General features: G+C 44.5%; 3 protein-coding genes across 4 annotated transcripts; 1 reads left to right on the top strand and 2 right to left on the bottom strand.

Moving 5' to 3' along the window:
* Positions 1-1,115: 1,115 nt before the first annotated feature.
* LOC100337651 (zinc finger protein) lies at positions 1,116-3,750 on the top strand (the record flags this gene model as incomplete). The annotated part of the gene is given in 3 exon segments (NM_001172295.1): positions 1,116-1,398; positions 1,435-2,549; positions 3,718-3,750. A coding segment is annotated over 1 exon segment (648 nt). The 5' UTR covers positions 1,116-1,398; positions 1,435-1,717.
* A 1,375-nt stretch (positions 3,751-5,125) lies between these two features.
* Positions 5,126-18,413, bottom strand: LOC101733951 (gastrula zinc finger protein XlCGF26.1-like). Its single transcript, XM_031903945.1, has 4 exons — positions 18,020-18,413; positions 16,169-17,288; positions 13,816-13,879; positions 5,126-6,157 (listed from the first exon to the last, which is right to left on the bottom strand). Exons 2-4 carry the CDS (start codon positions 17,116-17,118, stop codon positions 5,363-5,365), a joined length of 1,809 nt encoding a protein of 602 aa, XP_031759805.1. The 5' UTR covers positions 17,119-17,288; positions 18,020-18,413; the 3' UTR covers positions 5,126-5,362.
* A 4,177-nt stretch (positions 18,414-22,590) lies between these two features.
* LOC101733897 (gastrula zinc finger protein XlCGF8.2DB-like) lies at positions 22,591-24,616 on the bottom strand. Of its 2 annotated transcripts, none has more exons than XM_031904311.1 (2): positions 24,414-24,616; positions 22,591-23,750 (listed from the first exon to the last, which is right to left on the bottom strand). In XM_031904311.1, exon 2 carries the CDS (start codon positions 23,614-23,616, stop codon positions 22,909-22,911), a length of 708 nt encoding a protein of 235 aa, XP_031760171.1. In that variant the 5' UTR covers positions 23,617-23,750; positions 24,414-24,616; the 3' UTR covers positions 22,591-22,908. The 2 variants fall into 2 exon arrangements, with proteins under 2 accessions (XP_031760171.1, XP_012821244.1); XM_012965790.3 differs by having other exon boundaries at positions 22,591-23,764; positions 24,414-24,615.
* Positions 24,617-24,872: the final 256 nt, after the last annotated feature.

Genomic DNA, 24,872 nt, shown 5'->3' with positions numbered 1-24,872 from the left:
GCAGCTGCCATTTTAGCTTGGTCTCAGTAGCTTCCCTGCTGCAGCTCTGGCTGCTGGTAGCTCAGATTATACAGCAGAGATGGGAGGGGGAGAGAGTTCAGATGGGAGGGGGAGAAGGAGAGGAACAGACTGTGCAGACTTGTGCCTGTGCCCTTAAGGATATTTCTGAGAGCAGAAACTCAGACTCCCTAAGAAACAGAAGGAGACAAGAAATCCTGTTTCTTTTGATAGAGGACTCAGTGCAGCGTTTCTGTGAGTGCTTATGGCTGTATTTACATAGACCTTTCTGACACAGAAACGTTCCTTCTCTTTTAAATTGTGTTTACCTCTTACAAAGTTCATTATATTAGAGCTACAGAGAGATCCTTACAGCTTAGTGCCCAGGCTGAAATGAGGGCGTGTCCTTTCATTCTCCCACAGGAAGTGGTCATAACTGTGAGTGACAGGCAGAACTCTGCAGTTTAAGCCCAAGTCCCAGCTGTGTCTCTCTCTTTTCTTCCCTATGAAACTCTGGTTCGTCTGCAAGTTCCCCCCAATATCAGTTTTTAGATCTTATCCCCAACACTTTTATTTGCAGATGTATTTTTGAACATTTTGTGTTCTCTCACTTTACAGGCATTTCCTGGGGGGGGGGGAAGCTATTATAATATCTTTATATTATTATACATCTTTTTTTGTTTTAGGAAAATCAGAGCTTTCTTAATCTGTCTGAATTTTTGTGCATTTCCACTTCGGGAACGAGATTTAAACAATACAAAACAGAACCAAACAAATGGTTGATAATACTAATTTTACATACGTTGGCATAACATAAATTTCACAATTGGGGAGAGGGTGAGAGGTACAAAGTTATTATGCTCCCCCCATGCACACAATGCAGGACAATGCTGTAAGTGGATTCTGGAGTTTCAACAGGTGCCTGAGGGAGTGAGGCTGCACCTTTATTGTGTTACATAGTTTCCCCCCAGGGGGCAAATTAAGGCTCCACCCTCTCGTTATCCCATGCTAATTACCTGCCTTTGATAAACATGTGACTATGCTAATGAAGGGCGTTAGAGTACAGGAACCCATCAGCCTTCCTTTCCATATTGTGGGAGGAACCTTTTCCCCCAAACAAAGGCCCCGCCCATAGGGGGTGGGATCCAAAATGGGCTAAAAAGCTGCGGGAATGAGAGCTGAGTTAGTTTGGGGAAGAGACGTGTGGGTACAGGGTACAGGGGCTCTGCAGGCTAATGAGGAGTCTCTGCCCAAGGACAGGTAACTATATCAGTATACAGTATATTATCTGTAAAAATAATGCTTTTCCTTATACATTAGTGCCGCTTTGCGACGCCTCCCCTAGAACTTATAGACAGAATATTATTGCTCGCTTCAAAAGAGACAACAGTTTGTAACTGGATTATTGTGGTTTTTGAAAGACTCATTTTTGCTGACATCAACTGCCAGAAGTTGGTTCATAAGTCATAGTAGTTCAGGAATATATAAATATTGCATTTCTACTCTCAATTACTTTCTTACATTTCCTTGTATTTTTTTTTTACTTTCTTTTACATATTTGCTTTAAAAATAAAGAGGCACAGAAGCCCCAGAAGCTGACAATTCTCTGATTCTTTGGATAAAGACAAGAGACCATTAGACCGTGCAACTTCTCCAACACCAGGAAATCCACACATTGGAGAGAAAAATCTGTATCCGACTGAGAAAAAGCTTTAGTGCAATGAGCATTCCCAACTCCCAGATGGAAACTCACTCACAAACAAAAGGTTATGAATGCCAAGAATGTGGGAAACAATTATCAACCAAAAGAAGCCTTAATACTCACAAGAGAATTCACACTGGGGAGAAACCATTCATGTGCACAGAATGTGGGAAATGTTTTATGCAAAAGGATGTCCTTAAAATTCACAAGAGAATTCACACAGGGGAGAAGCCTTATGCATGTACAGAATGTGGGAGAAATTTTGCTGCAAAGAATCATCTACTCAAGCACAATAAAACTCATACAGGGGTGAAACCATTCATGTGTATGGAATGTGGGAAAAGTTTCTCGGAGAAAGCCCATCTTCAGTCACACTATAAGCTTCACACAGGGGAGAAACAATTTTCTTGTGTAGAATGTGGGAAAAGCTTTAGCGGTAAGGATGGCCTTCAATACCACTACACAACTCATACAGGGGAGAAACCTTTCAGTTGCACAAAGTGCGGTAAATGTTTCTCTAAAATGTCCAGCCTTCAGTGTCATCGGGTGATCCACACGGGAGAGAAACCATTTGCTTGTGCAGAATGTGGGAAAAGTTTTAGTTTTAAGAGCAACCTAACCAGGCATCACAGAGTCCACACTGGGGAGAAACCTTTGAAAAGTTAATATTCACACAGGAGAGAAACCATTTGCTTGTGTAGAATGTGGGAAAAGCTTTTCCCAACAAAGTTCCCTTAGGAGCCACTGGAAAATTCACTCAGGGGAGAAACCATTTGCTTGTGTAGAATGCCGGAAAAGCTTCTCCCAACAAAGTCACATTAGGAGCCAATGGAAAATTCACACAGGGGAGAAACCATTTCTTGTGTAGAATGTGGGGAAAGTTTCAGGCATAAAGCAAGCCTTAAAGAACACAAGAAAAAACACATCGGGGAGAAACCTTTTACCTGCCCAGAATGTGGGAAAAGCTTCTCCCAACAAAATAACCCTAGGAGCCACTGTAAAATTCACACAGGAGAGAAACCATTTGCTAGTGTAGAATGCCGGAAAAGCTTCAGTCAACAGACAGACCTTGAAAGACACCAGAGGATTCACACAGGGGAGAAACCATTCACTTGCACAGAATGTGGGAAAAAATTCCCTTCTAAGACTCAACTTCTTCATAACCAGGAAAGTCGCACCGTATTGTAACATTTCCCAGGCACAGAATGTGGCAAAGTGTTGTCTTCAGAAAGATCCCTCACCAACCCCCGGAGAATTCACACATGGGGGCAAACTGTACAGAATGTGGCTGCTTCTTTTAATCTATAAAATCTGAGCATTTCATTTAAATACTGCAACACATGAGCGGTTGCCATGGCTGCCTGGTATTGCAGAAAGGTTTAAAATAAATAAAGATTTTTTTATAGAAGTGTTTTTGTTTTATTTGTATTTAACAACTGCATGCGTATGGCAGAATCTATTGGAACCCAAACACCCAAGATGGATTGTCAATGTGTAGTTAGGGCTTAGCTCCCCCTATCCCTGGCCCTGCAGCAATGGGACAGAGAGCAGAACCCCAGCCCCACTCTCTAGTCGCTCTATTAATATCAGGAGCGTTGGGGGGACTTGTCTCCTGGGAGAGGACTATGTCTGTATGGGGGGGCTTAGAAGATGTTAAAGGAAAACTATACCCCCTAACAATGTAGGTCTCTGTAAAAAACACGCCCCTTTTTACATCTTGTTAGTAGACGTTTACACGTACAGGGTTAGTAATGTGCGCGTTTGCCACAGGTCTAAGGTCTGTGAATAGGAATTATCAGACAGCGATAGACTTGCTGATACTGCGGGACATTTAATAGGTAATCCGGGACTGCGGGCAGCCATCTTAAATTCAGGACTGTCCCACCCAATGCGGGACACTTGGGAGGTATGAGGGTACCTCCTTCGCGCGGCTCGGTGCCGTCACATGTACAGAGTGTGGGAAACTGTTCTTTCAATGGAGAAATCTTCTCAGCCACCAGAATGTCCATACAGGATTAAAACCATTTGTGTGAACGGAATGTGGGAAAAGCTTCTCTGATAAAAGCTGCCTTCCCAAGCACCAGAGAATTCACACGGGGAGAAACCCTTCACTTGTACAGAATGTGGCAAAAAATTCTCTTTAAATATCCATCTGCTCAGGCACCAGAGAATTCACACGGGGAGAAACCCTTCACTTGTACAGAATATAGCAAAAGCTTTTCTCAAAAGAACCACCTTCAGTTCCACTGTAAATCCCACACGGGGGAGAAACCATTTCCTTGTGCTGAATGTGGGAGGAGTTTTGCATCTAATAGTTACCTCACCAAACACCAGTCAATTCATGTATGAGGGCAACTTCATTATGTACGGAATTGATACAGCTCCATCTGTATATGGATTTCTTCTGTTGGAGCAAGTTAATATCTCTATGATGAATATTATTCATCCTGAATCCAGTTGTACATTCCATACATACAGGGAGGAGCCCATACATGCAAGAGAAGCTCCTCCCATATATACAGTGGGGGAGGGGATACAATATGTGTTTGTACCCGGGAGTTTGGGTTCCTATCAAGCACTGTCTCTGGGTTGGGGGGGGTCACATTTTGCTCCTCCCTCTCCCCATGTGACCCTGAATACAGTTGTACATTCCATAAATACAGGGAGGAACCCATGCACGTAAGAGAAGCCCCTCCCATATATACAGTGGGGGAGGGGATACAATATGTGTTTGTACCCAGGAGTTTGGGTTCCTATCAAGCACTGTCTCTGGGTTGGGTGGTCACATTTTGCTCCTCCCTCTCCCCATGTGATCCTGAATCCAGTTGTACATCCCATAAATACAGGGAGGAACCCATGCATGAAAATTAAATTCTTGCCCTGCCGCTCACGCTCACCCGGCTGCACAACAATGGCCTCCTCTCCATCAACTGCACACTTGCAGGGGACAGGACAACTATATATAAATAATCTCTACCCAGCCCCATTCTCCTTGGCGATAAAATTTAGCCAATGGGAAGGCAGGAACAATCTTGAATGGCATTTTATCAGCCCAATGAGATTTATTTTTACAGGGGGGTGGTGCTAGCGTTACACAGGGATTTTTTTGTTAATGCAATTTACGGGGACGGTTCACGGGGCAATTTTCTACGAGGCAAGTGGTCTTGAAGCAGGGCCTGTCCCCTATGGGGGGCCATTTGTCCAAAGTAGATTTTGTCTATATAAATACATTCTATATACAAAAAGCAATCCCCAGTAGACAGAATTCAAGTGTCGTTATAAACACTGGTAAAAAATATACAAAATATATATTTCTAGTGAAGAATGAGAACAAAATCAATTTTATGCACAAAAGGATATGATTATATTACAAACTTCCTTCCCCTAGATATTCCCACGGCATCAAAAACATTTTTCATTTAGGAAATTTCCCATGGAAAAGGTGTAATTGCCCTTAAGCACATAGAGAATGCACCGAACTCTAAGAAGCACTAAAATAAACATAAAACGAGGAATAAACAACTGAAATATTGCATTACATTTATTGAGGAATATATTTTACATACAAATAACCCCATAGTGTGTGGGTTGGTACCTATAGATATGATTGGCAGCTCCAATGGCCAATAGGCAATGTTGGAATGGGAGAATATGGAGGAGAAATCAGTGACTGTATCTCTTCCCCTGTATGAATGTTCTGGGGGAGGAGATGAACCTTCTATTGGGGAAACCCCATTCTGTGCAAGTGAATGGTTTCTCCCCTGTGGGGATGATTGTGTTGCTGGTTGGACTTTGCAGTATAAGGTTTCCCGAATTCCCTACACATAAAAGTTGATCTTGCAAATGAATTCTCTGGTGTTTGGTAAGGCTTCCCTGTAAAACGAAACATCTCTCACAATCTGCACAAGCAAAGGGTTTCTCCCCTGTGTGAACCTTGTAATGACCGTTAATCTGTCTCTTTGTGGTGAAACATTTCCCACATTCTGTGCAAGAAAATGGTTTCTCCCCTGTGTGAATTCTCTGGTGGCTCTGAAAGGTGTTCTTGTCGGAGAAGCTTTTCCCACATTCCATGCACACAAATGGTTTTACCCCTGTATGAATCTTCTGGTGGCTGAGAAGGTTACACCTTTTATTGAATTGTTTATCGCATTCTGTACATGCATAGGGTTTCTCCCCTGTGTGAAGTCTCTGGTGTTGTATTAGTATTCTTTTTACTCTAAAACTTCTCCCACATTCCATGCACATGAATGGTTTCTCCCCGGTGTGAAATCTGTAATGAATAATAAGTTTGGTTTTTTCCAAGAATCTTTTCCCACATTCTGGGCATTCATGTTGTGCCACTGAGGGAAGTTCCATCTGGGAGTTGGGAATGCTCATTGCACTAAAGCTTTTTCTCAGTCGGATACAGATTTTTCTCCCCAATGTGTGGATTTCCTGGTGTTGGAGAAGTTGCACGGTCTAATGGCCTCTTGTTTTTATCCAAAGAATCAGAGAATTGTCAGCTTCTGGGGCTTCTGTGCCTCTTCTGTTTCTAAGTAAATAAGTAAGAGTAATAAGAGTGAGAAAAAAAGCATTTTAATCAATAATTACGTTTTATCAATTTGCATCTTATCCACTCATGTTTCTGTTACCCCAATGTTTCTATATATCTGTAACCTTGTTATGGGCTAAGGGGGCCCAGTCTGAAGCCAGTTAGGGGCGGATTTGGGGTGAGTGCTTATTTGTGCCCTGGGTACCCCTGGAACTATAGCGGGGTGACTGTTACCCCAATGTTTCTATATATCTGTAACCTTGTTATGGGCTAAGGGGGCCCAGCCTGAAGGCCAGTTAGGGGGGGATTTGGGGTGAGTGCTTATTTGTGCCCTGGGTACCCCTGGAACTATAGCGGGGTGACTGTTACCCCAATGTTTCTATATATCTGTAACCTTGTTATGGGCTAAGGGGGCCCAGTCTGAAGCCAGTTAGGGGCGGATTTGGGGTGAGTGCTTATTTGTGCCCTGGGTACCCCTGGAACTATAGCGGGGTGACTGTTACCCCAATGTTTCTATATATCTGTAACCTTGTTATGGGCTAAGGGGGCCCAGCCTGAAGGCCAGTTAGGGGGGGATTTGGGGTGAGTGCTTATTTGTGCCCTGGGTACCCCTGGAACTATAGCGGGGTGACTGTTACCCCAATGTTTCTATATATCTGTAACCTTGTTATGGGCTAAGGGGGCCCAGCCTGAAGGCCAGTTAGGGGGGGATTTGGGGTGAGTGCTTATTTGTGCCCTGGGTACCCCTGGAACTATAGCGGGGTGACTGTTACCCCAATGTTTCTATATATCTGTAACCTTGTTATGGGCTAAGGGGGCCCAGCCTGAAGGCCAGTTAAGGGGGGATTTGGGGTGAGTGCTTATTTGTGCCCTGGGTACCCCTGGAACTATAGCGGGGTGACTGTTACCCCAATGTTTCTATATATCTGTAACCTTATTATGGGCTAAGGGGGCCCAGCCTGAAGGCCAGTTAGGGGGGGATTTGGGGTGAGTGCTTATTTGTGCCCTGGGTACCCCTGGAACTATAGCGGGGTGACTGTTACCCCAATGTTTCTATATATCTGTAACCTTGTTATGGGCTAAGGGGGCCCAGCCTGAAGGCCAGTTAGGGGGGGATTTGGGGTGAGTGCTTATTTGTGCCCTGGGTACCCCTGGAACTATAGCGGGGTGACTGTTACCCCAATGTTTCTATATATCTGTAACCTTGTTATGGGCTAAGGGGGCCCAGCCTGAAGGCCAGTTGGGGGGGGATTTGGGGTGAGTGCTTATTTGTGCTCTGGGTACCCCTGGAACTATAGCGGGGTGACTGTTACCCCAATGTTTCTATATATCTGTAACCTTGTTATGGGCTAAGGGGGCCCAGCCTGAAGGCCAGTTAGGGGGGGGATTTGGGGTGAATATTACAAATAATAATATACAATAAAATAATCAGGGAAAATGTCAAAACACCAGTTACAGAAACCACATAAATATCACAAAGACAAACCCACAATGACAAACGGAGAGCAGATCCCAGGGGCCCCAAGCCCCCCAGTAAGTGCAATACAGCATTAAACAAAGGGAGCCCGCGCCCCAATAAATCCCCCCAACATGAATAAATGAGCCATAAGCACAGTATGACATAAGGGCACAAAAGCAATAAGTGAGCAGTATGAGAGGCAAACAAATAGGCAAATCAGTAGCCACAAGCTGAGCCCAGTGGCACAGAATTCAGGGATCAGTGCCAAGGAAACACTGATATAGTTACCTGTCCTTGGGCAGAGTCTCCTCATTAGCCTGCAGAGCCCCTGTACCCTGTACCCACACGTCTCTTCCCCAAACTAACTCAGCTCTCATTCCCACAGCTTTTTAGCCCATTTTGGATCCCACCCCCTATGGGCGGGGCCTTTGTTTGGGGGAAAAGGTTCCTCCCACAATATGGAAAGGAAGGCTGTGTCACGATCTCCCTGAGGAGACGTTGTGGAGTACCAGGAAGGTGGGAGCCTGAACACTGGGTAACCCGGAGTGTAACCATAAGTCACAAAACTGGTGTCGGAGGCCATGTTGAAAGTGAAGAACTTTAATAAACTTAGTGATGTAACCGAACACACAACGAATATACAAACTGAATGTAGAACGGCAGGCAGAGGCAGAATCCAAAAAACAGGCAAAAGGTCAGGGCAAGCGGCAGTCAAACGAAGTCAAGGACAGGCCAAAGTCAAAACCGGGAAATCAAGGCAGAACTAGGAAGGGCTCAGGAACAAGGCAGAAGGCAGGATCAGGACACGGAAATGGATCTTGGAACCAGCGAGAACAAGGACACAGACATAGGAACAGGGAACACGAAGGCAGGGTCACGAGAGACAATTAATGACCAAGCAAGGGGCAATGGTCAGGGAAAGGCTTATAAAGGGTGAAGATTAGGAGATGGGAAACACATGAGGTTAATGAGGTGGGCGGAGGAAAGAGAGCAGACAGAAAGTAGGAGACAAGAGAAGAAACAGACAGACCGAAATGCCTCCAGTGGCTACAGAGGCAAATGCATGCCGCCAGGAACACCACAAGTGGTGTTCGAAACCTGGCTGATCCTGACATTACCCCCCCCCCTTGAGGATCGACCACTGGGCAATCCCAGGATTGGGTGGAAATATTTTAAACATTTTCCTACCAAAAATGTCCTTAAGGCTTGCAGTCCAAAAAATGTCCAGAGAGACCAAAAACAAAAAATATCTGTAAAAAAATTGAAAATACTGGCCCAAAACCACATTGGAAAACATAAATACAGAAAGAAAAACATTCATTGGACCAAAGGAAAAAACTACTAGAAAAAATCCCAAACAAAGTGGACGCCAGTTCAGGTGGTTCAACAAAAACAGGAGGCCAGCAAAGTAGATAAATCAAGTCTAGGAACCACATCTGGGACATCAGAAGAGCCAGAACAAAAAAGTCACCAGGAACAGAAGCCAAAGCCAGAGGGTTGTCAGTATAAGAAGCCGGAATCAGAGGGTCGCCAGGAACAGAAGCCAAAGCCAAAGGGTCGCCAGGAACAGAAGCCGAAGCCAGAGGGTCATCAGGAACAGAAGGCAAAGCCAAAGGGTCGCCAGTAACAGAAGCCGAAGACAAAGGATCATCAGAAGCCGAAGCCAAAGGGTCGCCAGGAACAGAAGCCGAAGACAAAGGATCATCAGAAGCCGAAGCCAAAGGGTCGCCAGGAACAGAAGCCGAAGACAAAGGATCATCAGAAGCCGAAGCCAAAGGGTCGCCAGGAACAGAAGCCGAAGCCAGAGGGTCGCCAGGAACAGAAGCCGAAGCCAGAGGGTCGCCAGGAAAAGAAGCCGAAGCCAGAGGGTCGCCAGGAACAGAAGCCAAAGCCAGAGGGTCGTCAGGAACAGAAGCCGAAGCCAAAGGGTCGCCAAAGCCAGGAGCCAGAACAGAAGTGTTGCCAGAGTCAGGAGCCGAAGCCAGAGGATCATTAACACAAGGTAGGCCACAAGGTCAGGATTTAGAACAGAGAAGTTGCCAGAATCGAGAGCCACAGCGGATGAGACGCCAGGGTCAGGAGCCACAGAGGATGAGACGCCACACAAAACACCCATTACAGGTGGAGGACCATCAAGCACACCCACTACAGGTGGAAGAGAGATGCCCAGGGAAGCAACAAGACCACCACTCACTGCAACAGGACTGGCAGAGTCTGCAACAACAGAACCACCAGATCCACTAGCAGGGAAGGTAAGCCCAGAAGCAATTTTGTCCTCAGAGGCAGGTGGCAGAAGCATTGGCACTGAAGCGAGAACAGGCACGACCGCTGACACAGAGGCAGGAACAGCCACAATTGCTGGCACAGGAGCCGTCACAGGCAGGACCGCTGGCACTGGAGCTGATGGCTGGAGAACTGGCACAAGGAAAGGAGCTGGTACAGACATGACTGCTGGTACGGGAGGAGGCAGCCGTCGGGGTGCAGGCACAGGAGGAGGCAGCCGTCGGGGTGCAGGCACTGGCTGGATGGCAGCCACCGGAGCAGGCACTGGCTGGATGGCAGCCACCGGAGCAGGCACTGGCTGGATGGCAGCCACCGGAGCAGGCACTGGCTGGATGGCAGACACCGGAGCAGGCACTGGCTGGATGGCAGACACCGGAGCAGGCACTGTCTGGATGGCAGGAACCGGAGACTGGACTGCGGGTGCAGGAACCGGAGACTGGACTGCGGGTGCAGGAACCGGAGACTGGACTGCGGGTGCAGGAACCGGAGACTGGACTGCGAGTGCAGGAACCGGCAGGTTAACAGCAGGTGCTAGAGCAGACAGCAGCAGCTTTCGGGGAGCCGGCACAGGAGCAGACAGCTTTCGGGGAGCAGAGACTGGCACAGGAGCAGAGACTGGCACAGGAGCAGAGACTGGCACAGGAGCGGGCAGGGAGTCAGCTGGCACTGGAGCAGTCAGCTTTCTGGGAGCCGGCACAGGAGCGGAGACTGGCACAGCAGCGGAGTAAAGTTCAGAGCTGGACCGCCAGAGGGATGGTAGAGGCCCAATCCGTGGGAAAGCTGGCAAGGGACCAAGCCGCCTGAGAGCAGGTACCAGAAAAATAGACAAATACGCAGGTGCTGAAAGCTGGGCAGCCGGCCCTGGAGCAGGTAGCATGGAGATAGCCAGCATTGGAGCAGACACTGGAAGCTGGGCAGCCGGCACCGGAGCAGACAGGGGGATAGCTGGCACTGGAGCAGACAGGGGGATAGCTGGCACTGGAGCAGACAGGGGGATAGCTGGCACTGGAGCAGACAGGGAGATAGCCGGCACCGGAGCAGACAGGGGGATAGCCGGCACTGGAGCAGACAGGGGGATAGCTGGCACTGGAGCAGACAGGGGGATAGCTGGCACTGGAGCAGACAGGGGGATAGCTGGCACTGGAGCAGACAGGGGGATAGCTGGCACTGGAGCAGACAGGGAGATAGCCGGCACCGGAGCAGACAGGGGGATAGCTGGCACTGGAGCAGACAGGGAGATAGCCGGCACCGGAGCAGACAGGGGGATAGCTGGCACTGGAGCAGACAGGGGGATAGCTGGCACTGGAGCAGACAGGGAGATAGCCGGCACTGGAGCTGACAGGGAGATGGCCGGCACTGGAGCAGACAGGGAGATAGCTGGCACTGGAGCAGACACTGGAAGCTTGGCTGCAGAAACTTGAGCAAGAGACTGGTTTTTAATAGACAGACTCACGAACTGGGGTTCAGGTCTGAGAGACTTGAAAACTGTCACAGGTTTGATGTCAGACTGCCGAACTGCCAAAGCTGACAGAGGGACAGATACAGACTGAACTGAAGGTAAATGAACAGACATGGGTTTAATGGCAGTTTGAATCTCATCCTCATCAGTATCCACATCTTCCCAATCTTCATAATCAGAAAAATCAGTATAGTCATCTTCACAGTCTGGTTCCTCATCATAAAAATCATAATAGGAAGGAACAGTAGGCTGGTGGATATTCAATATATTTAACTCAACAAGCTGTGAATATCTTGGGACTGAAGGGGTAAACGAGAAAGGTTTTACAGAACCGGCAGTCCCAGTGGCACTTGAAGAGAATGAGTCAGAGGTAACTGGGAATAAATCCCCAGTAAAAGTAGCTTTCAGATAGGACAAAAAAGCACAGGGATCCTCCAAAAAAATGGCCTTTTCAGCAATGCACCATTCCGCCCATACACAAGCATCTCCCTCTAGGAGATAATGAGCTATAAGTCTACTCCTTAAAGGATTAGTGGCTTGTACAAAAAATGGAGCAGAATTTAAGGCTTTACATGATAGCAGAAAGGCAGAAAAAGAATCTTCCTCACCTTTGTATTTCTTGAGGGTAGAGAGCCAAGGAGCAGTAGAGAGTTGTAGTTCAACATCACAGGACATGGAGGAGTTACCAGCAGGCTCCATTTTGTAAGGCTTGGTCATTCTGTCACGGTCTCCCTGAGGAGACACCATGGAGTACCAGGAAGGTGGGAGCCTGAACACCCGGAGTGGAACCATAAGTCACAGAACTGGTGCCAGAGGCCATGTTGAAAGTGAAGAACTTTAATAAACTTAGTGATGTAACAGAACATACAATGGATATACACTGAATATATAACATGGCAGGCAGAGGCAGAATCCAGACAGGCAAAAGGTCAGGGCAAGCGGCAGTCAAACGAAGTCAAGGACAGGCCAAGGTCAAAACCGGGAAATCAAGGCAGGACTAGAAAGGGCTCAGGAACAAGGCAGAAGGCAGGATCAGGACACGGAACTGGAGCTTGGAACCAGCGAGAACAAGGACACAGGAACAGGAACAGGAACAGGGAACACGAAGGCAGGGTCACGAGAGACAATTAATGACCAAGCAAGGGGCAATGGTCAGGGAAAGGCTTATAAAGGGAGAAGATTAGGAGATGGGAAACACATGAGGTTAATGAGGTGGGCGGAGGAAAGGGAGCAGACAGAAAGTAGGAGACAAGAGAAGAAACAGACAGACCGAAATGCCTCCAGTGGCTATAGAGGCAAATGCATGCCGCCAGGAACACCACAAGTGGTGTTTGAAACCTGGCTGATCCTGACAGGCTGATGGGTTCCTGTACTCTAACGCCCTTCATTAGCATAGTCACATGTTTATCAAAGGCAGGTAATTAGCATGGGATAACGAGAGGGTGGAGCCTTCATTTGCCCCCTGGGGGGAAACTATGTAACACAATAAAGGTGCAGCCTCACTCCCTCAGGCACCTGTTTAACATGAATGTCCCACTGTCTGTGTGTGAGTTGGGCCTTTTCTCATTATTATTATTATTATTATCAGGTGAGAGTGCAAGTGCAGTCTAAGTGCAGTCTAAGTGCAGTCTAAGTGCAATGTCACACTGAGAATTACCTTGATAAAACACTCCAATTGCCTTTATCTTCTTTCTGTAGTCCTGTAGCTGAGATTTGAGGTTCTATTTAAAAGAAAATTAAAGAATTTAAAAAAAAAAACATTTTTGATATATTGGGTATATTTTTCCACAAATGTTAGAATAGAAATAAATATTTCACCTCTCGCTAGCCTGTACAGTTTCCCAGCCCCGCCTACTTCTGCCCCTGGTTGGTACATTTCACGCTAAAGACAAAGTTGTCTCTAAAGATAACTGGGCTGTGATTGGATAAGATACAAGCAGAAATATCCAATCAGAGTGCAGCTGATCTCTACAATATCACGTTTTGGGACAGAACCCAAGCTTTCCATTGGTGTTTAAAGGACCAGCACAGCCAGCAAGGGAGCCTGGGTTTTTCTGTTTTATTCTTTTCCTTTAGGAATCAGTCAGGTTTGGGGAGGCTTAGACTCCTTTAGCCTCAATGAAACCCCCCCATGCACACGGCACATCCCGTGCATCTAAATACTCCCGGGTTTAGGGAATTACTGACAGATGGAGATACATATTTATCCGGGGGATCCCTTAGGCTTAACTGTTCTATGAGGTTTCTCCCCCTTTGATAAACCAAACTTTGGCTTGCTTAGCTTCCCACATAGCATAATCCTTATAGACTCGCGCATACACAAACCCAACTGAGGTGGCATCACATATTACAGTGTATGGGGGATCTAACTGAAGCTTAGATACAGGAAAATTAGGCGAAACCTGGAAACCCTCATCATCGGGACTCTGCTTCCAAATCTTCAAAAAACTTGAATAGATGCCAACACCATTAAATGGATCGTACACTCCTCTCCTTCGGTGGTCTTGAATCTCCAGGATCTCCTTCCTTCCATCCCCTACCAAAATCACCAAAAGATGGCATCGCCTATATACGGCAACCTGTTCTCCAACCTCATCAATGACAAACCTGATCGAGTTCTTCACCCGAGTATAATTCCAGACTAGTCACTCCTCCATATCCATCATAGTGAAGAACTTCCAGTATCGCCTCAAGGGATCAAACTGGAGTGAAGGGGAGACTGCCGCTCTTTGCCTGCAGAATGACCCCCCCATTAGCAGCAATGGGCTTAAGGCGGCTCTCGAAAAACTGCCAATGCCCAAAGGACAAGGGGCTGTGTGGGCCCCCAGTGAATAAGACCCTTTACTTGATCTTAGCCAATTATTCTGTGGTATTTTAACTCTAGTATTCTGAGGTAAATCCTTGTACCATTTCATCACATGAGGGGAACTTTTTGTTGCTAAAGATACACTATATTCCCCTGAATTGGAGCCAAGTCTAACTTGGACTAAAAAGTACCAGAAAAGTTTAACTAACTGTTTGTGTTCTGTAGCCCAGTGACCAATCATATTGCTGTTGCCAATGAATGCTAATTATGATGATTTGTGTCTCTGCAGAAACAGGTTATAAACCATCTGTAAGTCCTTAGTGTGGGGTCTCAGTCCCTTCAGAGATTGATTCTCTTACGTTTCAACCAATAAACATCATGTCCTGTTCAACATTTAACAGAATTTGCTTTATTGCCAAGGTCAATCCGTAGGGTTATACTCACAGGTCCGAATGAGGTAGTATTAGTAGGCAATATCTAGCATAAATAAATCTAAAGCAACTGGACTTGTTAAGTAATCATTGAAGACGTTTCACTCCTCATCCGAGCAGCTTCTTCAGTTCAACTGACTGGTATGGGAAGCCCTCAGCATATATACTCTTCCACTTTCAAAGTAACTCCACAGAATTCACAGTTGAACTGAAGAACCTGCTCGGATGAGGAGTGAAACATCTTCAATGATTACTTAACAAGTCCAGTTGCTTTAGATTTATTTATACTAGATATACCATGACCTGGATGAATGAAAATCTTCATAGTCATTAGTAGGCAATGTGATCAGTTACAATCAGCAGCAGAGACAGCAATGTGACACCCTGAGGAGATGGCTTGGTAGGTCCCCCAATAAACAGACAGACGATCTACATTAACACTCTTCTTTATTGAAATAAACGTTGCTAATTGGTAGAAAACAGGAAACTGATTAAAAAGCTTATGTCAATATGAGATTTATCCATAAACAGTCAATACCAAAATATATAAGATAAGATGTAATGTTGAATTGGGAGAGTCTGTTGGAGAAATAAGTGTCTGTGAGCAGGGAAGCTACTGAGACCAAGCTAAAATGGCAGCTGCTATCTTAAACAAACAGAGGGAGCTTCTAGGGCTGTTACTCAGGCAGGTAAAGCTTTCTGCAGAATTAATATAGGGCTCTAGCTTGTAGACAATTTTTCTTTGACCTATACATTCAAAGGAAGGGCAGATATAATACTAGGAGATGAGACTGAACTTTATTGAGTAGTGTTTTTTCATGCCAAAACCCAATTTTTCTTGGGAAAAAAACACGATTTTGCCATAATTTATTATAAAGCAAAACCAACAAATCTGAATGGAAAAATACACCATGTAAAACCTGTGGAGATCATGTAGGATCAATGGCAGACGTCCCTTTTACAGCTGGAACATCTTTCTTTGCTCCATGGTTTTAGAGGTTTTGTTCACACCGACAATAGTCTCCCTCTTAGACTGTAAGCTCTTGTGAGCAGGGCCCCCCTACTGTCTCCTGACAATATCAGGTCCATTATGTATGATTAAAAAAACCTGGCAAAATATATATATTCAGCACAAACCTTATTGAATGAACCCACACTCAGCAAATGTGTTTCTGCCCCCTTTAGATACATCTATCAGAAAAAAACAATGCACTGCACCTACTAAAATATTACGTCACTTTTATTCATGGAAATACTTTTAGAAAATAATCCCCTAGTGGCGGGGGGTGAGTTTAAATAAGCAAAGGAGAACTCAATCAGAACGCTTGTTGGTACCATTAGCCATAGCTGAGCTGGAAGGTGCATCAAGCAAAACATAATAGCGGCAAAGAAAGTGGGAGAGTCCGAGGGGGAAATAGCTCATTGCATCTCTTCCCTACGTAGCACTGCCTTTATAATGTATCCAAGCGAAAGGTTTCTCCCTTATGTGAGAATTATAACTATAGGAGGCTGCTGAAGATTGGCCTTTGTAGAGAAGCATTTGCCCCATTCTGTACATGGGAAAGCCTTGTCCTTGTGTGGATCGTTTGATGCCGTTGAAGGCTGGACTTTGCAGAGAAACATTTCCCACACTCAGTGCACGTGAATGGTTTCTCCCCTGTGTGAGTCGTGTGGTGGGAGTGAAGGCCTTCCTTACTGCGGAAGCATTTCCCACATTCTGTACAAGGGAAAGGTTTTTCTTCCGTGTGAAGTCGCATGTGGCGCTCAAGCCTGTCTTTACGAGTGTACTGATTCCCACATATGGTACACGTGAATCGTTTCTCTCCTGTGTGGACTCTTAAGTGGGAAGAAAGTCTGTCCTTTGTAGAGAAATGTTTGCCACATTCTGTACAACTCAATGGTTTCTCCCCAGTGTGAATTGTGTGATGCCTGGTAAGGTGGCTCTTTAAACTGAAACTTTTCCCACATTCTGTGCAGCAAAATGGTTTCTCCCCTGTGTGAAATTTATTGTGTATCTGAAGCTGAGCTTTCTGGGAGAAACTCTTTCCGCATTCTGTGCACACAAATGGTTTTATCCCTGTATGAATCTTCTGGTGCACGAGTAGATGACTCTTCAAAGTGAAACGTTTCCCACATTCTGTACACGGATATGGTTTCTCCCCTGTGTGAATCCTCTGGTGTTTTTTAAGACCTTCCTTTAGCCTGAAACTTTTCCCACATTCTGTACAGGTGTAAGGCTTCTCCCCGGTGTGAATTCTCTGGTGAATTTTAAAGTCTCTTGCTAGTGCGAAACCTTTCCCACATTCCGTGCACATGAATGGTTTCTCCCTGATGTTAAATGTCTTGTCAATGTTAAGTCTGTTTTTTGTTAAACGTCTTTTCCCAGGTTGTGGGCATTCGTAATGTTGTGCCACTGAGGGAAGTTCCATCTGGGAGTTGGGAATGCTCATTGCACTAAAGCTTTTTCTCAGTCGGATACAGATTCTTCTCTCCAATGTGTGGATTTCCTGGTGTTGGAGAAGTTGCACGGTCTAATGGCCTCTTGTCTTTATCCAAAGAATCAGAGAATTGTCAGCTTCTGGGGCTTCTGTGCCTCTTTTTCAATCAAATATGTAATACACTGTAAGAATGTTATTGAGAGGAAATATGTTATTCACATGAAGAGTAGATACACATTGGTATTTATGTTGCTTTATGTTCCATTGCTAAATACTCCCAAATCACTAGTCAATCTCTGGGCAGCAAATATGTTATGAAAAATCAACAAAAATCCAACCACAAATTGTCGTAGAATTTCATAATGCCAAATTCCCCTTAGATCGACACCAGAAATATAGGCTCTAGGCGATACATTTTATTGGCTAATTGAGTATATTAGAGCAAACAAATGAATTCCAAGCTTCTGACTTACACAGGGGTATAATTACTAAAGAATATGAACTATAAGAGGAGAAAGAGTAAAATTCCCCCCTTGTAAGTCTCCTATAGTATTTAATAGATAAAATAATAGATTCAATAGTAAAAGGACAATTATAATATGAACTCACTTTCTATATCATAATTAGATGCCTTTGAAAAAATATCACAAACCCACAATGACAAACGGAGAGCAGATCCCAGGGGCCCCAAGCCCCCCAGTAAGTGCAATACAGCATTAAACAAAGGGAGCCCGCGCCCCAATAAATCCCCCCAACATGAATAAATGAGCCATAAGCACAGTATGACATAAGGGCACAAAAGCAATAAGTGAGCAGTATGAGAGGCAAACAAATAGGCAAATCAGTAGCCACAAGCTGAGCCCAGTAGCACAGAATTCAGGGATCAGTGCCAAGGAAACACTGATATAGTTACCTGTCCTTGGGCAGAGTCTCCTCATTAGCCTGCAGAGCCCCTGTACCCTGTACCCACACGTCTCTTCCCCAAACTAACTCAGCTCTCATTCCCGCAGCTTTTTAGCCCATTTTGGATCCCACCCCCTATGGGCGGGGCCTTTGTTTGGGGGAAAAGGTTCCTCCCACAATATGGAAAGGAAGGCTGATGGGTTCCTGTACTCTAACGCCCTTCATTAGCATAGTCACATGTTTATCAAAGGCAGGTAATTAGCATGGGATAACGAGAGGGTGGAGCCTTAATTTGCCCCCTGGGGGGAAACTATGTAACACAATAAAGGTGCAGCCTCACTCCCTCAGGCACCTGTTTAACATGAATGTCCCACTGTCTGTGTGTGAGTTGGGCCTTTTCTTATTATTATAGTGAGGGAACCAAACTGCCCCTCCCATTAACCCCTGGGGGCAATGCACCAGACATGGTTCAGCCCAATAATTGAGAGTTTACACCATCGGCGCCACAACTGGTAAAAACCAATTCATTTTCCAGTCCCATCTTGTGTTACAGTTTTGGTAGAATAAAAGTAGAATAACCTTCAACTTGAGCTTTTTAACCAACTAAAACTTTAATCAGGGATTAACCCTTTTACTGCCAGCTGTTTTGGTCAAAGCGGAACTTGTATTGCCAGACAGTTTTTGAACATTTTGCACTGTTTCACTTTAGGGGCCTTTCCTAGGGGGTCTTTTAGTTCACCCAGGAAAACAATATATAGTTTTTTTCAGAACAACCTAAGCTTTCAAAATATGGTAGAATTTTTGTGGAATTCCAATTCTGTAACAAGATATAGGCTTCTAAATGTCTAAAAATGCAAAAAAAAATAATCAAATTTTCCATAATATAAACACACATACTAGAAACAAAAATTATTTTATGCACAAATATACAACTGATTTGGAAAGTCCCATGTCTCCTGAACGTGCCAGTACCAAATATATATAGATTTGTCACTTGTATAGGTCACAAACTCCCAGCAGTACCCTACCAAATTCCCAAAGCACTGCTCCAGAAAGCTGCATACTTTAGATTTCAAGGTCACAAATTCCACTAACAGAAGGTTTATCCCAGAATATTATACATTTTTGGAAAGAACAGATTCTGGGGAATACAGAATAGGTAGAACTGTCTGTCTACTCCAAACTATCAAGGCACAATGCTTTCCTAAAGTTATTGGTTTTTATCAAAATTTGTGATTTTTTTTTAAATTGCTTCAAAGCTTCCAGTCTATAGTATCTTATCTCCTACAGGTCATAAAGTAACCAGATAAAACACCCTAAATATGAATGCCAGGGGTCCCCTGAACAGTTTGATGCCCAATATGTATCGGTTTACCTAAGTATGTGGCATGTAGGGGCCCCAATGGGAACATACCCCCATATGATCTGTCATTTCTGTTATTTCAGCTTCTGCAAAATCAACACATTTACATCATTATATGTGGGATAAAGCTAGTAAAAACTACGCTCACCCCAGAATGTCATATATTTTTGGAAAGTACACATTCCTCCGAATCTAAAATGGGTACCCATGTCTTTCTACTCCAAAGTACCAAGCCGCACAGCTTTTCTAAATTTAGCAATTTTGATGACATTTCCAAAAATCCCCTTAAAGCTTCCACTTTGCAGCTTCTTATCTCCCACATAGCATTAGGTACCAAGATAAAACACCCCAAATTTGAACTCCAGGGGTCCACTGAACAGTTTGATGCCCAATATGTATAGGTTTACCTAAGTATGTGGCATGTAGGGACCCCAATGTGAACATACCCCCATATGATCAATCATTTCTGTTATTTCAGCTCCAGCAAAATCAACACATTTACATCATTATATGTGGGATAAAGCTAGTAAAAACTACGCTCACCCAAGAAAGCCATATATTTTTGGAAAGTACACATTCCCCCGAATCTAAAATGGGTACCCATGTCTTTCTACTCCAAAGTACCAAGCCACACAGCTTTTCTAAACTTAGCAATTTTGATGACATTTCCAAAAATCCCCTCAAAGCTTCCACTTTGCAGCATCTTATCTCCCACATAGCATTAGGTACCAAGATAAAACGCCCTCAATTTGAACGCCAGGGGTCCACTGAACAGTTTGATGCCCAATATGTATAGGTTTACCTAAGTATGTGGCATGTAGGGGCCCCAATGGGAACATACCCCCATATGATGTATCATTTCAGCTCCTGCAAAATCAACACATTTACATCCTTTATGTGGGATAATGCTACAAAAAAAGTACACTCACCCCAGAAAGCCATATATTTTTGGAAAGTACACATCCCCCCGAATCTATAATGGGTAAACATTTCTTTTTGCTCCAAAGTACCAAGCTGTAAAGCTTTCCTAAATTTGCAGATTTATATGACATTTAGAAAATCACATAAAAATGTTGCAATTTGCCGCATTTATCTCACACAATTTCTTGCATACAAAGGCAAATCACCCCAAATAGGAACACCTAAGGGCTACTGAACAGTTTGATGCCCAATATGCATAGATATACCAAAGTCTGCGGTATGTGCTGACCCCAAAATTAAAATAATGCATATGGATTTCTCATGTGCCAACTCAGCTTTTGCACACAGAGCCCCCTGACAGTGTATTATGTGCCGTAACCCCCCCAACTATACAGAGACCCCCAGAAAACCATATATTTGTGGAAAGTACACATAGGCAAAGTTATTTTTGTACACCAAAGTTACACTTGGCAAAGCTACGCTAAAAACAGATTAGGAACACTTATTGTGCAAATCAGTGAAACAACAAAATAAGTCACATGACAGTGTAATTAGTGGTCAGAATATCTGATCCAATAGTCACGCTGTCAAAATAAACAGTTTTTAGGTAAAAGAAACTAAAAACAAAGTGGTAAAATAAAAATAAAAAACAAAACAAAAAACCCCAAAGTGTTTGTGTATACATGTGTAAAAGTTGTGTGATAGTGTGTAAGTGTATATATGAGTGTAAATAAGTGTATAAAAGATAAAAGTGTAAAAAAAAATAAAAAAAAAACTGCTAAAATGTGTGCTGTAAGTGTGTGTAAATGTATGTAAGTGTGTGTGTAAATGGAAAAATAAAAACAACTCCTTACCTGTCCTGAAGACCCGATCGCCTCCTCCTCAGTGGGCCGGCGCTAGGGAGGGAAGAAGGAAGCAGGAAGCAGCAGACGCAATGCGATCATGTCTGCTGCTTCCTGGAGGGTCCTGCGACACGATCGCTCGCAGGACCCTCATGACAGCCCCCCTGGCACGTTTCCCAGGGGGGCTGTCATCGATAGAAGCACATGCCGCCGCTGCAGAGAGCAGCCCTTAAATGCCAACGACACATGGGACATGTCGTTGGCATTTAAGCCCTTTTACTGTCACGACGTATCCCATACGTCGTTGGCAGTAAAAGAGTTAATAAATCTGGCTTTTCATGTATTGGAAAGTGTCAGACACAAATGTTCAAACTCCATTTTGTATTATTTCCAGGGGGCGCAGTTATGATTCTTATGCCCAATCTGTGTGCCGCCTACTGACACAGGCCCGGTGGGAACCATGGAACTGTGCCGGGGTTGGAATTGGGGGTGACCCCAGGGTTCTCCAGAATCACAGTCATTAAGATTTCCTGAAATGTATCATTTCCCTATGGGACCAAACTGTAAATTATATCCTTATAAACGGTGCTTAGTGATGTCATCAGTTATAATCGGAGCTTGGTGATGTCATCAGTTATAATCGGAGCTTAGTGATGTCATTTCTGTCACATGACTCACTGAAACTTGTATATTATAATAAAATAAAGTTCCCCCTGTTGTAAAATATGAGGATATTTTAAGTCACCTCGGAGTTCAATGTTCTGTTTAAAAGCCCTCGCCCTACAGCCCCATCCCTTTATATGGCCATGGGACTCCTCGGTGACTTATAATATCCTTATATTTTACAACAGGGGGTACTTTATTTACTATATAATTCCCATTTCTCTGTAGGATTTTTCAGCCAATCAGACCACACTCCCCACACTTGCCTGGGTCTATAGCTGGTACCGTTCCCTGGATCCCTAGTAACGTCTCCTTAGCAGTGACCCATAGCAACTGGAGCTGCTCACACAGATACGGCTGTTACTGCTCCACCTGTTTATTCAGCCGTTACTGTATCAGTGTCGGGGGGAGGCTCCGTCTCATGATGAAGGACAAAACTATATGGTATGGGAATCCCAGCAGAAATACATGCAGACCTGCCCAGCCTTAGCTACAATAATATAATCCTCTTCTATCTAAGAGAATGTGACATGGTCAGAGTTAAAGTTTCCATAGATTTTTCCTAAAGCCAAGTTGGTATATTCCAAGGATGAGCCAAGTCATTGGCACAATATTGTTTTCCACATAATATTTCCCCTTTAAGTTGGCACTCAGCCCTAGATATTCCCAAGGCATCAAATCCATTTTTCATTTAGGAAATTTCCCATGGAAAAGGTGTAATTGCCCTTAAGCACATAGAGAATGCACCGAACTCTAAGAAGCACTAAAATAAACATAAAACGAGGAATAAACAACTGAAATATTGCATTACATTTATTGAGGAATATATTTTACATACAAATAACCCCATAGTGTGTGGGTTGGTACCTACAGATATGATTGGCAGCTCCAATGGCCAATAGGCAATGTTGGAATGGGAGAATATGGAGGAGAAATCAGTGACTGTATCTCTTCCCCTGTATGAATGTTCTGGGGGAGGAGATGAAACCTTCTATTGGGGAAACCCCATTCTGTGCAAGTGAATGGTTTCTCCCCTGTGGGGATGATGGTGTTGCTGGTTGGAGTTTGCAGTATAAGGTTTCCCGAATTCCCTACACATAAAAGTTACTCTCACACATGAGTTCTCTGGTGTACAGTAAGGTTTCCCTTTGAAACAAAACTTTTCCCACAATCTGCGCAAGCAAAGGGTTTCTCCCCTGTGTGAACCGTGTAATGGCTGCTAAGCTTGGTCTTTGTGGTGAAACGTTTCCCACATTCTGTGCAAGAAAATGGTTTCTCCCCCATTTGAATTCTCTGGTGCCTCTGAAAGTAGGTCTTGTCGGAGAAGCTTTTCCCACATTCCATGCACACAAATGGTTTTACCTCTGTATGAATCCTTTGGTGGCTGAGAAGGCTACTCCTTTTATTGAAATGTTTATCACATTCTGTACATGCATAGGGTTTCTCCCCTGTATGAATTAATAGGTGTGCTGTAAGCTGATGCTTTTGCCTGAAACGTTTCCCACATTCCATGCACATGAATGGTTTCTCCCCTGTGTGAATTAATTGGTGTTCTGTAAGGAATTGCTTTTGCCTGAAACTTTTCCCACATTCCGTGCACATGAATGGTTTCTCCCCTGTGTGAATTAATTGGTGTTGTGTAAGGAATTGTTTTTGCGTGAAACTTTTCCCACATTCCGTGCACATGAATGGTTTCTCCCCGGTGTGAACTCTGAAATGAATAGTAAGTTTGTTTTTTTCTGAGAATCTTTTCCCATATTCTGGGCATTCATGTTGTGCCACTGAGGGAAGTTCCATCTGGGAGTTGGGAATGCTCATTGCACTAAAGCTTTTTCTCAGTCGGATACAGATTTTTCGCTCCAATGTGTGGATTTCCTGGTGTTGGAGAAGTTGCACGGTCTAATGGCCTCTTGTCTTTATCCAAAGAATCAGAGAATTGTCAGCTTCTGGGGCTTCTGTGTCTCTTCTGTTTTTAAGTAAATAAGTAAAAAGAGAATTTTAGTCAATAATTATGTTTTTGCATTTTAGCCACTCAAGTTTTTGTTACCCCAATGTTTCTATATATCTGTAACCTTGTTATGGGCTAAGGGGGCCCAGCCTGAAGGCCAGTTAGGGGGGGATTTGGGGTGAGTGCTTATTTGTGCCCTGGGTACCCCTGGAACTATAGCGGGGTGTCTGTTACCCCAATGTTTCTATATATCTGTAACCTTGTTATGGGCTAAGGGGGCCCAGCCTGAAGGCCAGTTAGGGGGGGATTTGGGGTGAATATTACAAATAATAATATACAATAAAATAATCATGGAAAATGGCAAAACACCACTTACAGAAACCACATAAATATCACAAAGACAAACCCACAATGACAAACGGAGAGCAGATCCCAGGGGCCCCAAGCCCCCCAGTAAGTGCAATACAGCATTAAACAAAGGGAGCCCGCGCCCCAATAAATCCCCCCAACATGAATAAATGAGCCATAAGCACAGTATGACATAAGGGCACAAAAGCAATAAGTGAGCAGTATGAGAGGCAAACAAATAGGCAAATCAGTAGCCACAAGCTGAGCCCAGTGGCACAGAATTCAGGGATCAGTGCCAAGGAAACACTGATATAGTTACCTGTCCTTGGGCAGAGTCTCCTCATTAGCCTGCAGAGCCCCTGTACCCTGTACCCACACGTCTCTTCCCCAAACTAACTCAGCTCTCATTCCCGCAGCTTTTTAGCCCATTTTGGATCCCACCCCCTATGGGCGGGGCCTTTGTTTGGGGGAAAAGGTTCCTCCCACAATATGGAAAGGAAGGCTGTGTCACGATCTCCCTGAGGAGACGTTGTGGAGTACCAGGAAGGTGGGAGCCTGAACACTGGGTAACCCGGAGTGTAACCATAAGTCACAAAACTGGTGCCAGAGGCCATGTTGAAAGTGAAGAACTTTAATAAACTTAGTGATGTAACAGAACACACAATGGATATACACTGAATATATAACACGGCAGGCAGAGGCAGAATCCAGACAGGCAAAAGGTCAGGGCAAGCGGCAGTCAAACGAAGTCAAGGACAGGCCAAAGTCAAAATCGGGA

This window comes from Xenopus tropicalis, chromosome 6, assembly GCF_000004195.4.
Source record: "Xenopus tropicalis strain Nigerian chromosome 6, UCB_Xtro_10.0, whole genome shotgun sequence".
NCBI classification, from domain to species: Eukaryota; Metazoa; Chordata; class Amphibia; order Anura; family Pipidae; genus Xenopus; species Xenopus tropicalis.
This window is presented reverse-complemented; position numbering and strand designations above follow the sequence as displayed.